The 12,671-nt window shown below is 52.6% G+C and overlaps 1 protein-coding gene across 4 annotated transcripts in view; it reads left to right on the plus strand.

Moving 5' to 3' along the window:
* The window catches only part of MICAL3 (microtubule associated monooxygenase, calponin and LIM domain containing 3), a 141,716-nt gene that overhangs the window by 58,207 nt on the left and 70,838 nt on the right, over window positions 1-12,671 (plus strand). For all 4 annotated transcript variants that reach the window (XM_061124604.1, XM_061124605.1, XM_061124606.1 and 1 more), the window contains 5 exons: window positions 7,180-7,517; window positions 8,895-9,102; window positions 11,005-11,121; window positions 11,535-11,636; window positions 12,155-12,310. In XM_061124604.1, the coding sequence (XP_060980587.1) occupies window positions 7,254-7,517; window positions 8,895-9,102; window positions 11,005-11,121; window positions 11,535-11,636; window positions 12,155-12,310 (847 nt within the window). In that variant the 5' untranslated portion in view covers window positions 7,180-7,253. The remainder of the gene's footprint in view (window positions 1-7,179; window positions 7,518-8,894; window positions 9,103-11,004; window positions 11,122-11,534; window positions 11,637-12,154; window positions 12,311-12,671) is intronic.

Raw genomic sequence — 12,671 nt, forward strand, 5'->3', positions numbered from 1 at the left:
CTCTAACACCACAGTTCAAAAGCATCACTTTTTCAGCTCTCAGCTTCGTTTATAGTCCAACTCTCACATCCATACATGACTACTGGAAAAACCATAGCTTTGACTAGATGAACCTTTGTTGGTAAAGTAATGTCTCTGCTTTTTAACATGCTGTCTAGGTTGGTCATAACTTTTCTTCCAAGGAGCCAAGAGTCTTTTAATTTCATGGCTGCAATCACACTGCAATTTGCAGTGATTTTGGAGCCCCCAAAATAAAGTCTGTCGCAGTTTCCATTGGTTCCCCATCTGTTTGCCGTGAAGTCGTGGGACCAGATGCCATGTAGGCCGTTGTAAAAATGTTGGCTTTAATGCTGCGTTGGGAGCTTCGTCCATCTGAGGGGTGGAGTCCTGGAGGGGTCTCCCTGCAGCCCCGCTGCCATCCTTGTGGGGGTGTCATGTCCCTTTGGGCCGCCACAGGGGCCTCGAATCAGCAGAGCCTCTTGAGCAGCTGCTCTGAGCCTGGAACTGGGTACACGGGGTTGAGCTCCAAGGAGTGGAGCCTGCCGGTGCACAGGTAGGCAGCTTTTGGCTGTGCTTTTCCATAGCCTCAGTGAGCGTCTCTTCCCGGCCAGGGGCCCTTCCCTCACCTGCCCACTTGGATCCTCTTGGCCTCTGTCCCGCAGCTCTGGACTCTTGGTGGTGACTAGGCTGAGGTCCCCTCCTGTCCGGCCCTGAGTCCCTCTGCCAGGTCGAGTGGTGCTGGGTGACTCGCAGATGCTCTGAGAGGTGCCGCTGCAGGATGCCGGCTGGGGAGCAGAAACTCGGAGTCCTGTGACACCAGAGCACCCCGGCCTTTATTGACTGAGGGCTCCGTCTCACAGAGGCAGTGCGGTGATACACTGTAAGAAGCAAAAGAATCCTGGTGTGTCTCTTTGCTCATGTCACCCGAAGCTGCCTTTCTGGAGGCTCTGTGCCTAGCGGCCTTGCCTCATTCTGACGGCACTGTTTCTCAAGCTGTTTCCCTAGTGGTTCTTCCTTCGTGGCCTTGGGCTCTAGGGCCTGAACGTGGCCGCACCGCTCTCCTGCTGTGTGACTGTTAAGAGTCTTTAAGCAGCACTTTCCTGTCTGCAAAACGCAGGTGGTAGATTGTGGTGGAGGCTGAGATGTGGTCTGGATGTGACCGCTAGTAATACCTCAGTGTTGGCCACTTTCACGACAGTCCTTGTATCTTCTTGTGAATGTCGGGGTTTGGCAGGATCTTGCTGGTGGGTCTTCTCCTTCAGCCCTTCCTGCCCAGTGCCCTGGTCACACCGTCTGGGACAGGCGGGGGTAGGGGTGGGGGATAGAGGAGGCTTCACCGCATTCTTCTTTATTTTAAGACAGAGCTGTCTTGAGTTCTCTCATTCTGTTATGTGAGTAGCCACTTACTCAGCTGAATGTAACCTTTTGTGAATGGGATTATCAACTACTATTTAATAATAACACTTCTGTCATTTAGTGGGTCTGGCTTATACCCAGCACTGCTGACATTTTGCATTCATTACCTCAATTCTTGCAAAAAAACCCTGTGATTCATTGAACATTGCCTTCACTTTGCAGGTGAAGATAACTTCCTGAGACCCCGGGACTAGGGCAAGTGTTCTTTTTGATTCTTTGTTTTTCTGGGTTGTCTTGGGGCAGGCATCTGCATTTGCATCATTTGCATTGGCATCAGATGTTATGTTTACTGGTGTTTGGTTCTGACTTGGACTTTCTTTCCAGTATTTGCTTGGGGTGACAAAGGGCAGGGGTCATTTCTTTTTAAAGTTCAGTTTTATATCTATTTTATTTTTTGATCCTTCAATATTTTATTTTTGTCATCCTATATATATATATATTTACAGAAATTTTTTGATTGATGTATAGCTGATCTGTGCTGTGTAGCACGGTGACTCAGCTGTACACATATATATTCTTTTTGTGTTCTCTCTTCCCTTATGGTTTATCACAAGATATTGAGTATATACTTCCCTGCACTGTACAGTAGGTCCTTGTTGTTTATCTGCTGTAAGTATAGTGGTTTGCATTTACCAACCCCAAATTCCATGTCTATCGCTCTCCTTCCCCACTTCCCCCTTGTCAACCACAGGTCTGTTCTCTACGAGCAGAAGTCATTTCTGACTCACTGGTCAACCGTGTAGGTGTTTTTCCTGAAGAAATAGGTTGCTATTGAAGAAAGTAAAATAAAAGGGTTTGAGGAGATACAGTATTGGGGATTAGTGCTGTTCAGAATTGGAGACTTGGAGGAGAACCCAGAGGTCATGGTCCAGGCTATTCCTGGCCCCCTCTCGAGAGGGCTGTTTCACAGCCAAGAATAAAGTGATCTGAGGGCCCATAGCAGAGAGCTGCATTCATAGTTGCTCTTCCTGCTCAGCCGTCTGCTCTTGGATAGCCCTCACGTTAGATAGAAGTCTCTGTCACCTCCATCCACTTCTCCTCCTCCTCCTCAGCCATGCAGGGACCCCGGACAGATGCTCTTGTCAACTCCACAGACACTAGAGTGTTTCTCAGTCTGCTGTGAGCTGGCGGGGGCCAGGGGGTGGTCGGGGAATGCTCAGTCACGTGTGTGGAATTAGGACCGGTGGGCGGGACTAAAGAGCAGAACCAGGGAACGGGGAGGGCCATCCGGAGGCTTCTGTGTCCTTAGCATCCTGCCAAGTGTTCATCTGACGCTAAATAGGATGGAAAGTCAGAGGAGAACAGAGGATGGAGCGAAGGCAGGAACAAGGATCATGAAAAGGTCTGCTTTCCTTCTTGTGTTGTGAGCTGCTTCCTGGGAACCAGAGAACCTAATCCCGGGGCCGTGAGGGATGAGAGGGCTTTGGGACCGGAGCTGGGAAGCAGTTGGGGTGACAAGGAGCTTCATTCCCAGATGGTCTGATTCAGTTAGCTCCCCCAGGCGAGGGATTCAGTGTCTCTATCCACAGATGATGGTGGTGGCCTGGGCAGTCCTTTTTAGAGAGACTGATCAAGAATGCAAGGCATTTGGCCACCTTGGTCCTTGTTTCTGCAAACACGAAGAAATCTCTGTAAGTTTCCTCCTAGTGACATTCTAAAACAAGCCTTCCTGTCTGCCTTCCTTCTAAGGTCTGTTCAGACAAGCTGCGCCTCTGACTGCGCTAGGAAGGGAGTGTTTCATAGATTCCTTCGTACGAGTCAGCTTTGCACACATGCTGGTGTATTAGTGGTGGAGAGGCTCGGGAGAAATTTAACCAAACTTGGCTCTGATTTCTTATCCTTGAAGTATAATTGTCATTTTGTTGTTTTGATTCTCTTTCCTTTTTCTATCTTTAAAAATAAATCTCCCCCACCCCTCAAGTAACCACCCATCTATTCTAAGAGCCAGAGATTGAGTGTTCTCAAACCAGCCATGAGTCAGTGACAGCCTCTTGCTCTTATAAATAGAAACATAGACTCTGTTCCCGCGTGTTCTTCATAGGCTGTCTCTCCAGCACTTTCCTTTCCACAGCCAAGGAATGTGCTTCTGAGTCAGCAGTCAGCTGCCGAGGTTGGAGCACGTAGGGCAACGCTAGTGGCAGAAACCGCACTGCCACGGGAGACCGGGCCTCCCTTCTTCCTCCTCCAACCTCCCTCCTCAGACTCCTCGCTTTCCTTGTTCCTTCCTTCCACACCTTGGCTTTTCAACCCTCCGGATTTCTGGCACCTTCTGGCTGGGTTTCCAGGTCTGTAGGTTCCTGCGATCATGACTGTTGGCTTTCCCAGGCTGCTGGGACGTACACAGCACATGGGGTGGTTCAGGAGAGGCTGGGAGAAGCACGACCTGGGTGTGACCTTCAGGAATGAGGGCATGGGGGTGATGGTGGAAGGGCCTTCTGCTGTCTGCCCAGCGGCCGTCAGCGTGGACCAGTGCTGGGCAGTGCCAGCAGAGCTGCAGAACAGGCACTGGAGTGTCTCTGCTGCGGCCTCTTGGCTTGTTGAGGAGGAAAGCTGAGGCAGCCCGAGGGAATTGATCTTGTGTAGTCTTACCTCGGGTGCCTGTCACACTGTCCCAGGAGCCACCTTCCCTCCACTTATCTGCTGTCATTAGTGACCTGGGGTGAACTCCCGTGGACGGGCACGGCCTCCGACTGGAGTCTGTTCATTTGAAAGCACTTTGCATCAGCAGAGGGGGTGGGGCGGCAGGTGTTAATGAAGGAGTTTGTGTGTGGTGAGGTTTGAGGAAATGGGCAGCTCTTTGGAGGTATTTATTTCAAACATACAGCCAGCCAGGGAGTGTTGGCCCACACATCAGTGTTCCTTGAAAGTAAATGCCGAGACTTCAGGAGAGGGAGAAGCTTTTAGAAATGCATGTCGCAGGATCTTGAGTGTGTTGGGGTCAGCTGGAACACAGAGGTCCCTCGGGCTCCTTGGTCATCCTGGCAGGGAGTGGAAGGCGGCTGCTGCTCTTTAGGAACAAAGAAAAATCATTTTCTTTCTTGATGAGAGGCTGAGCGATCGGAGTTGGTACGTTCAGTGCTTTCCAGACACTGTGACTGGAGGAGGGCCAGTCACCTGTGAAGACAGGTAGGCAGGCAGGGGCCGGCTCATGGGAGCTGTCAGCTGCCACATGAATGGAGCGGATGCAGCTGCAGAGGTCCCGCCCGCCCTGCCTGGGACAGGAGGCAAGAAGGGCGCCTACGGGGCACACACCCTGCAACCTCAGTTTCTAGTCACTGGCTGGATGTTCCCCTTTCCTCTGGGGAACACATCTGGTTTTTTTTTTTTTGCCACTTACAAACTTTGACCACCTGACATTTCTAAGATGACCATTGGCTTGTAAGAAAAAGAATGGACTCTTGAGAAGTTTTAACATATTTCTGTTGTTGTGTACCTCCATCTAGAATAAACTTTTGCTTCAGGGAAACTGAAGGTTAGTTCCAGTTAATTCCATTTCTTGCTGAACTCTTGGCCACAGGGGTGTTGGGAAAGGCTGTGTTTTTAGCAGTGTGTGTAGGAGGTTGTTGAGTTAGTGACATATTTGAGATGAGAAGCAAGTCAGTGTGTGTCAGGTAAAGAATTACCATCTTTGGCCTCCACAGAACAACTTGTGGCATCCGGCCCCATCACTTCATGGCAAGTAGATGGGGAAACAATGGAAACAGTGACGGGCTTTATTTTCTTGGGCTCCGAAATCACTGCAGACGGTGACTGCAGCCATGAAATTAAAAGACACTTGCTCCTTGAAAGAAAAGCTATGACAAACCTAGGTAATGTATTAAAAAGCAGAGACATTACTTTGCTGACAAATTTCTGTATAGTCAAAGCTGTGGTTTTTTCAGTAGTCATTTACGGATGTAAGAGTTGGACCAAAAAGAGGGCTTAGCATCAAAGAATTGATGCTTTCGAACTGTGGTGCTGGAGAAGACTCTTGAGAATCCCTTGGACAGCAGGGAGATCAAACCAATCATAAAGGAAATCAACACTGAATATTCATTGGAAGGACTGAAGCTGAAGTTCCAATACTTTGGCCACGTGATGTGAGGAGCCGACTCATTGGAATAGACCCTGATGCTGGGAAAGATTGAGGGGAGGAGGAGAAGGAGATGACAGAGGATGAGATAGTTGGATGGCATCACTGACTCGATGGACATGAGTTTGAGCAGGCTGTGGGAGTTGGTGATGGATAGGGAAGCCTGGTGTGCTGCAGTCCACGGGGTCACAAAGAGTCGGACATGCCTGAGCGACTGAACAGCAGCATCGAGAACATGAGGATGTTGTGTCTGGTGACGTGGGAAATGGGGGAATGGCAGTTCATTGTATCCAGGGTAAACCATCCACACCCTCAGTTGATCTGGTTTAACCTTGTAATACACGACAAGATGTGGGGAGAAGCAGAATGTTACTTCTCCTTCCCAAGGGGGCTTCTCACCTCCTGAGAGCTTTAGGACGGAAGGTGGGTCTCTTCTCTGGTGCTGCTTCGGAGCTGAGAGGCAGGCAGCTGGCATCCTCAGCAGACAGTTGGTGGCTCCCTTTGCCCTCAGCTGCCTTGCTGGATAGTGGGTCACTCCTGCTTTCACAGAGCTGAGCTCCCGTGAGGCCCTGTGTGTCAATGGGAGGCGGGGACGGGCCTGGGGGCCGCCCACCTGGAGCCCCAGCAGTGAGTGCTGTGGCCGGGAGGGCTTCTCACACTGAGCTCAGTCGTCTTCTCTCACCTCCTTGCTTATTCGGGGGAGAGCTGGGCTGAGGGAGGCAGCAGTGTCCTTGGGGCATCGGCACGTGGACCCCAAGCCACGCTGTTGCTCATCTCGTTGGTCTGCCCTGCTTCTCTGCTGTCCCGCTGTCCTGGCCCTTGGCCCCTTGCCTCCCAGCTCCCGACAGTAATTCTAGGTGGTGATGGTACGTGAATGTGGTCCTCTTAGACCTCGCCGCTCCCTCCCCTGGGTCTGTACTGTGTTCACTTAACCTCCTCCCCCACCCACCCCGTGCCTCTGTATCTCTCCAGACAGCTGTCTGTGCTGCCGCCCCTTCCATCCGTGAGTCTCAGATCTGGCCGGAGCCCTGGGCCGTCCTCTTACCAGGACTCTCCCGTGTGATCTGACCATCCTTGAGTGGATAGCTCCTACCTGGACACCGGCCCCCCTGGGCCTCAGCCTCAGCCGACTGCCTAATGTGCCCCTCCACCAAGGCAGCTCAGATGTAACAGGGTCAGAGGGGAGCTTGCCACACCCCCATTGCCCCCCAGATGAGTATTTCTCTTTGTCACGCCTTGGCCTGGTGTCACCATTCACTCAGTCCTTTCATCTGTAAGACTCCCTTGCAAGCCTTCCACTTTCCTTCCTCTCCATGTCCTGCACTTCTCCCCTGCCGGCTGACACTTGCTCCTCCTGGAAGGCTCAGCTGTTGTCCCTCAGAGGCCCATCTTGGGTGAGGACCCCTTCCCTGTGACGGGGCCTCTGCCCATGTTCCCCAGCGCCGTGCCTCTCTCTCTCTGATGCTCAGCAGAGCACGAGCCTGTCTCCCCTGCTCGGCTCTGACGTCCCTGACAGCAGCCGCGGTCTTGCTCCTGTCCATTCCCAGGGCCTCAGATGGTGCCTGGCGTGTGGAGGGCAAGGCCGTGCGTTACGTTGTCTAACGAATGACTGCTGCACTTGGGAACTGTCTTCTAGAAGTTGTTCCTAGATACCGACCCAGAAGTGCTAACCATTCCTGTTTCTTTATTAGGTTAAGGTGACGGCGTCAGTCGGATCCACAGCCCTCCCCCTGCCCCACCTGTCTGGGGCGCCGAGAGTGGGGACATGGAGGAGAGTAAGAACGAGGCCACGAATCGGGCCCACGTCCTCTTTGACCGCTTCGTGCAGGCCACCACCTGCAAGGGGACCCTCAAGGCCTTCCAAGAGCTCTGCGACCACCTGGAACTGAAGCCTAAGGACCACCGCTCCTTTTATCACAAGCTCAAGTCCAAGCTTAACTACTGGAAAGCCAAGGCCCTCTGGGCAAAGCTGGACAAGCGGGGCAGCCACAAAGACTACAAGAAGGGAAAGGTGTGCACGAACACCAAGGTAGGGCCTGGGACTCGCTGGAGAAGGAGAGTGCATCGGGTGGAGGTGGCCTGTGAGGCTGGGCGGGGTCAGCCACAGCCTGGGGAGGCATCAGGCTTACCCCGCGTGCGGGTCCTCTGCCTGTGTTCATTCGACCGTTCCTCCTGCTCCGCTCTTACCCCATGGATTGACACAGGAGCATGGGGGTCTCAGCTACTGAGAACTACCCTGAAGTCAAACGGTATGGGGGCTATTGATCTTGCTGCAGCTCTGGCCGACTCTCAGGCTGTTAGAGGACGCAGGCCACTGAGCACAGAGGTAGCCAGGCTCTGCAGGGGTCCTGTCTGCCTGGGTGGCCTGGCACTTGGCAGAGCGGCCTCTGGACTCAGTGTCTGGTGAGGTGTGCAGAGTATTGGCCAACTTGGGGATTTCCCACAGGCTTCAGACCTCCTTTCATCTGTTTTCCAGAGGCCTGTGTTGATAAGCAAGGCTTTTGCTTGCTTCACAATCTAGAGAAATCAAGTTTCCATGAATCAGATAGGCCTGGACAAAGACCTAAGATAGACGTCTACTCACGTGTGCCGGAGGAGGCGTGGGGAGTGGAGAAGGATAACACATTCTGTGTTTTCCTCATTATGTAAGACCACTTTCTGTGAGAAGCTGGAAAAGCTAGCAGGGAAAGGAAGTTGCAGATGATGTTAGGACTGCTGTTACTATTTCATGAGCCTTAACTTGCCCTGTGTGGGTTTGTGTTTGGGTAGGTATTCACACACAGAATTCAGGTAATTCAAGGGCATGACTCTTGTGAGTGTGCTCTAGAGTTTTATTAAGAATGAAGGGAATTTGAAGCCAGAGGCAGTGCCTGTCTCTCCTTTGGACATGCATGTAAACTAGCTCAGTGTCAGCCTGAGTCTTTCTGTAGAACATGGATCTTCAAGAACTCTCTTCAGCACAGAAAGCCCTGATTCTTGAGGATTACCTCCTGGGAGTCTTTCAAGTGATAGGTCCATCCAGGACCCAGGCTTGCTTGGCTGGGTGTTTAGTGATCTGTGTCTCCTCAAGCAGACAGAGACCTGCTTGACTTATGAGCCTTCCCAAAGGTTTTTTCCTGTTGATGAGAGGTGACATGTGAATTTCTTCCTGTGTTGATGTCATGGCCCAGGTAAACATGGTCTGCAGGTGCCCTGTCTGAGTTTCTGTCCAGCAGTGAAAGTCAAGTCCTTCTCCATCCAGAGCGCTCAGAGCTTCTCTCTGAAGCCATGTGGGTGCTCCACTCTGACCCAGATGGGAGTGAAGGTTTCTTGGTAATGGGGAGAATAGCCCTGTGGGGACTTTAGGGAATGGTGGTCATGAGGTCAAGAGTGCTGCCTTTGCCCTGAAAGCAGCTGTGTCTTTCAGTGTCTCATCATTGGAGCTGGCCCCTGTGGTCTCCGCACAGCCATTGATTTGTCCTTGCTGGGAGCTAAGGTGGTCGTCATTGAGAAGCGAGACGCCTTCTCCCGCAACAACGTCTTGCACCTCTGGCCGTTCACCATACATGACCTGCGAGGTCTGGGTGCCAAGAAGTTCTACGGCAAGTTCTGTGCTGGGGCCATCGACCACATCAGTAAGTAAGATCAGGTCTCCTGTGGGATGCTGCCTCTGCCCACTTCTCAGGGGACAATGGCAGGCAGATTCTAGAAGCCGGTGTGCCTTGTCATCGTTCGTGTCTGTTGCGTAGAGAGCACACTCAACTTGGAGTCAGGGTACCTGCCCTCTGGGGGTTCTGTAACCTGAGATTCTTAAGTGCCAATGTGTCTCCTGCAAAATGAGTTTATCTTGAGGAGCTCTAAGATCCTGGGCTCTTACTGAGCACTGGCAGTGGGTGGGGTGGGCACTGGGGCCAGGCCGGGAAACAGACTTCCAGTGTGGGCTTTGACCCTCTGGTGGTTCATAGTCCAGAGGGAGAGGCCCCCTGAGGTGTGGGCTGTGATGCACCACTGCGGGTGCCCTCCTGATGAGAGGGCACATGCTCTGGGGGTGGCCCTGGGGAGCGGAAGGAGACTTCTGGTCTGGCTGTGAGTGGCCAGTCGATAGTGGGATTCCTTTGTTGGGTGGTTCTCGCGAGGTCTGCAGCACGCAGGGCTCCTGCTTGACTCTGGACCCCTCCAGGCTCAACCTGGGCCCATGCTTGAGTCTGTAGACATTAATGCAGACAATGCTTTTGTTTTCATGCCGATCTGAAAAGTGGTTCAGAACAGACTGTCTACTTTATGAGGCTAAAGTCTTGTCTGTCGATCATCACTGATGGTTTCAGGGAAGCCTTATCAAGGAGCTGCTATTCTGAGCTCTTCAGGTGTGCCCTGTAAACATCGGCTTCAAAGCAGTTGTGCGTTTATCACATGCTGGCCAACAGATGCCACATTCCACTAGTAGCAGCAGCACGCTGTCTATCTGTTGGGCTGTATTGTATAAAGCATCTTGGAACGCCGTTGTGTGCAGCTATAGTGTATGCCAGCAGAGGATTTGAGTCTGGGAGTGTGACTCGGAAGGGTGGGCAGTGGGGGAAATAACTGAGATGACTTCAATGAGGATTAGCATGTTCCCTAGCACATTTTCACAGCCTGCAGGCACATTGGTCTTAGCAGAGGACAGGATCGTCACATCAGTGGACTCGTCTGCCTTGTGCGTGGCAGGATTTGTCTTGGAGCCCAGACCCTCTCTCAGCAGCCCTGGGCTGCTGCCGTGCCTGGCACCTGGGAGGTACTCACTGGACGTTGAACAAAGACATAACTCTCACTGTGATAATGAGCAAGATTTTCCATCATTTTGAGCCTTAGTTCCTACAACTGTGGACCAGAGGTGGGAGGGGGACAGTAAGAGACTGAGGCTGGGTGGAGGGTGCCCCTCTCAGCATGTAAGGGTGTGTGGACATCAGCGAGGTATGAGGTGAGAGAAGCCGTGGGTGTTCAGGAGGCAGTGCAGCCCTTTGTGTCCAGTGGGAGGTGCCCCTGGGGCCCATCTTCCACCTTCTGTGGTGAGTCCTGTGGGGTCATAGGTTCTGCTTGGTCGTTGTGGCTCTGAGCCCATCAGGGAGGACGGGGTGGGGGGTGGGAGGTGTGGGGGACTCTCAGCCCATCCGGGAGGATGGGGGGCTCTGAGCACATCAAAGAGGATGGGACGGGGGGACTCTGAGCACATCAGGGAGGATGGGGGGGTGGGTTCTGAGCACATCAGAGAGTATGGGGGAGGGGCACGTCTCCTGTTGTCTCAGTGCTTTCGTGTGCTGGGAACACCTAACCCAAGAGGTGGGCATGGCCCCATGTCTGTCTCTGGAACATTTGCTCTGAGTCGTATTTGCCCTGGGAAGGGAAAGACGCTACAGGCATGGCTGGGAAAAGCCTGCTGCCAGTGACTTTGAGCAGCCGTGTAAACTCTGCGTGCGTGGATGGGTAGGGGAACTGGGGTAGTGATGCTGACTGTCTTCCCCACTGAGGACCCTCACTTGTGCAATCTTCTGCCCACCCAGGTATCCGTCAGCTTCAGCTGATACTTTTGAAAGTAGCCTTGATCCTAGGCATTGAGATCCACGTCAATGTGGAATTCCGAGGACTTGTGGAGCCTCCTGAGGATCAAGAAAATGAACGTGAGTGTACAAATAAGGAGGGAAAGGGGCTGGAAGGGGTGAGAAAGATTCGATCTAGGGAGGAGACGACAGGCGTCTCGGATAGTTTTCAGAGCTGGTTAAAGGGCTTCTCCGTTTGTATAGTCTGTGTCTTTGGAGGAACTTTGACTTAATGAGGAGGCCCTGACATAGTGTGAGACATTCTGGGTGCTTGGTTCGTTACAGAAGGTCATGTGCTGGGGGACGTTCCTTTGTGAGCCTTTCTCAAGGCTTGTTTCTTTCTTTGGTTTGTGCCCCACGCTTTTATGCCTGCTGTGTTTGCCATGAGGTTTTGTGCCGTGTGCACACCTGGATATCTAGAGATCTGGGTGTATGAATATTTCAGGTTTATGAATGGGTCCGGTGATGACCTTCATTCTGACTTTGGTCCACAGGGATAGGTTGGCGGGCCCTGGTGCATCCCAAAACGCACCCTGTGTCAGAATATGAGTTTGAAGTGATCATCGGCGGGGATGGCCGCAGGAATACCTTGGAAGGTACTGGGCAGTCTCTTTCTCCTCCTGCTGGTTCACAGCCAGGGAAGGGTCACCCTCCCCAAGCCCTGTAAGAGCTTGTGTCCTCAGAGTCCCCACTCCTGAGACCCCTCCTCTGGTCCCTGCCTGTGCTGGTGGACGGCAGGCCCCACCAGGTGGCTGTCAGGCACTTCTCTGGGTGCAGGGAGCCAGGCTCTCGTGAGCCGGGGACACTGCAGGTCTAGACCTGACTTACTCAAACAGACGGAGCCAAAAGCACCAAGTGCTTTTCTGGCCTGTCGGATTTCCAGGTGTGTGTTAGCTGTGGGTGATTTTGACATCTTGCTGGATTGGGAAGGCTTTGAGAGGTAGACACCTTACTTCCAGACGGAGGAGAGCTGCCCTCAATTTCCCGTGATTCCCACCTCCCACACTCCCCCACGTCCTCATCAGAACCCCTCCTATTTCTCCTATTTGACGTGAACTTCCTGCTTCTCCGACCAGCTTTTGTCACCTCTGAAAATTTCTTCCCCCCTTCCCAGGATTTCGTCGGAAAGAATTCCGTGGCAAATTGGCCATTGCCATTACAGCGAATTTTATTAACCGAAATACAACAGCAGAAGCCAAAGTGGAAGAAATCAGTGGTGTGGCTTTTATATTCAACCAAAAATTTTTCCAGGAACTGAGGGAAGCCACAGGTTGGTGTTAATACCTCCACAGTGGAAGGACAGACTCTGAACACCCCTCTGGTCCTCATCTGGGGGGGTTGGCGGGGCGGGGGCCGTTGCTACTACTGCTGTGCTGTAGCCCTCTCTCTGCCCTTTCTGCGCTCCTGTGCGTCGCTCTGAGCCTTACGCCATCCGCGTCTCTGTCTCCTGCTCTGCTGTCTTTTGTGCTCATCGCTGTGACTGGCCTGCTCCTCCTGCTTGGACCCCTTCCCCTGCCTGGCGCCGAGTCGCTGTGGGTGGGGAGCCCTGGTTTGTTGAGAAGCAGACTCTAGGTGTTGAGTATGCTTTGTTTTTCTGAGTTCATTTGCTTCTGAAGTAAACCATGTGCCAG

Source organism: Dama dama, chromosome 22 (assembly GCF_033118175.1).
Source record: "Dama dama isolate Ldn47 chromosome 22, ASM3311817v1, whole genome shotgun sequence".
Lineage (NCBI taxonomy): Eukaryota > Metazoa > Chordata > Mammalia > Artiodactyla > Cervidae > Dama > Dama dama.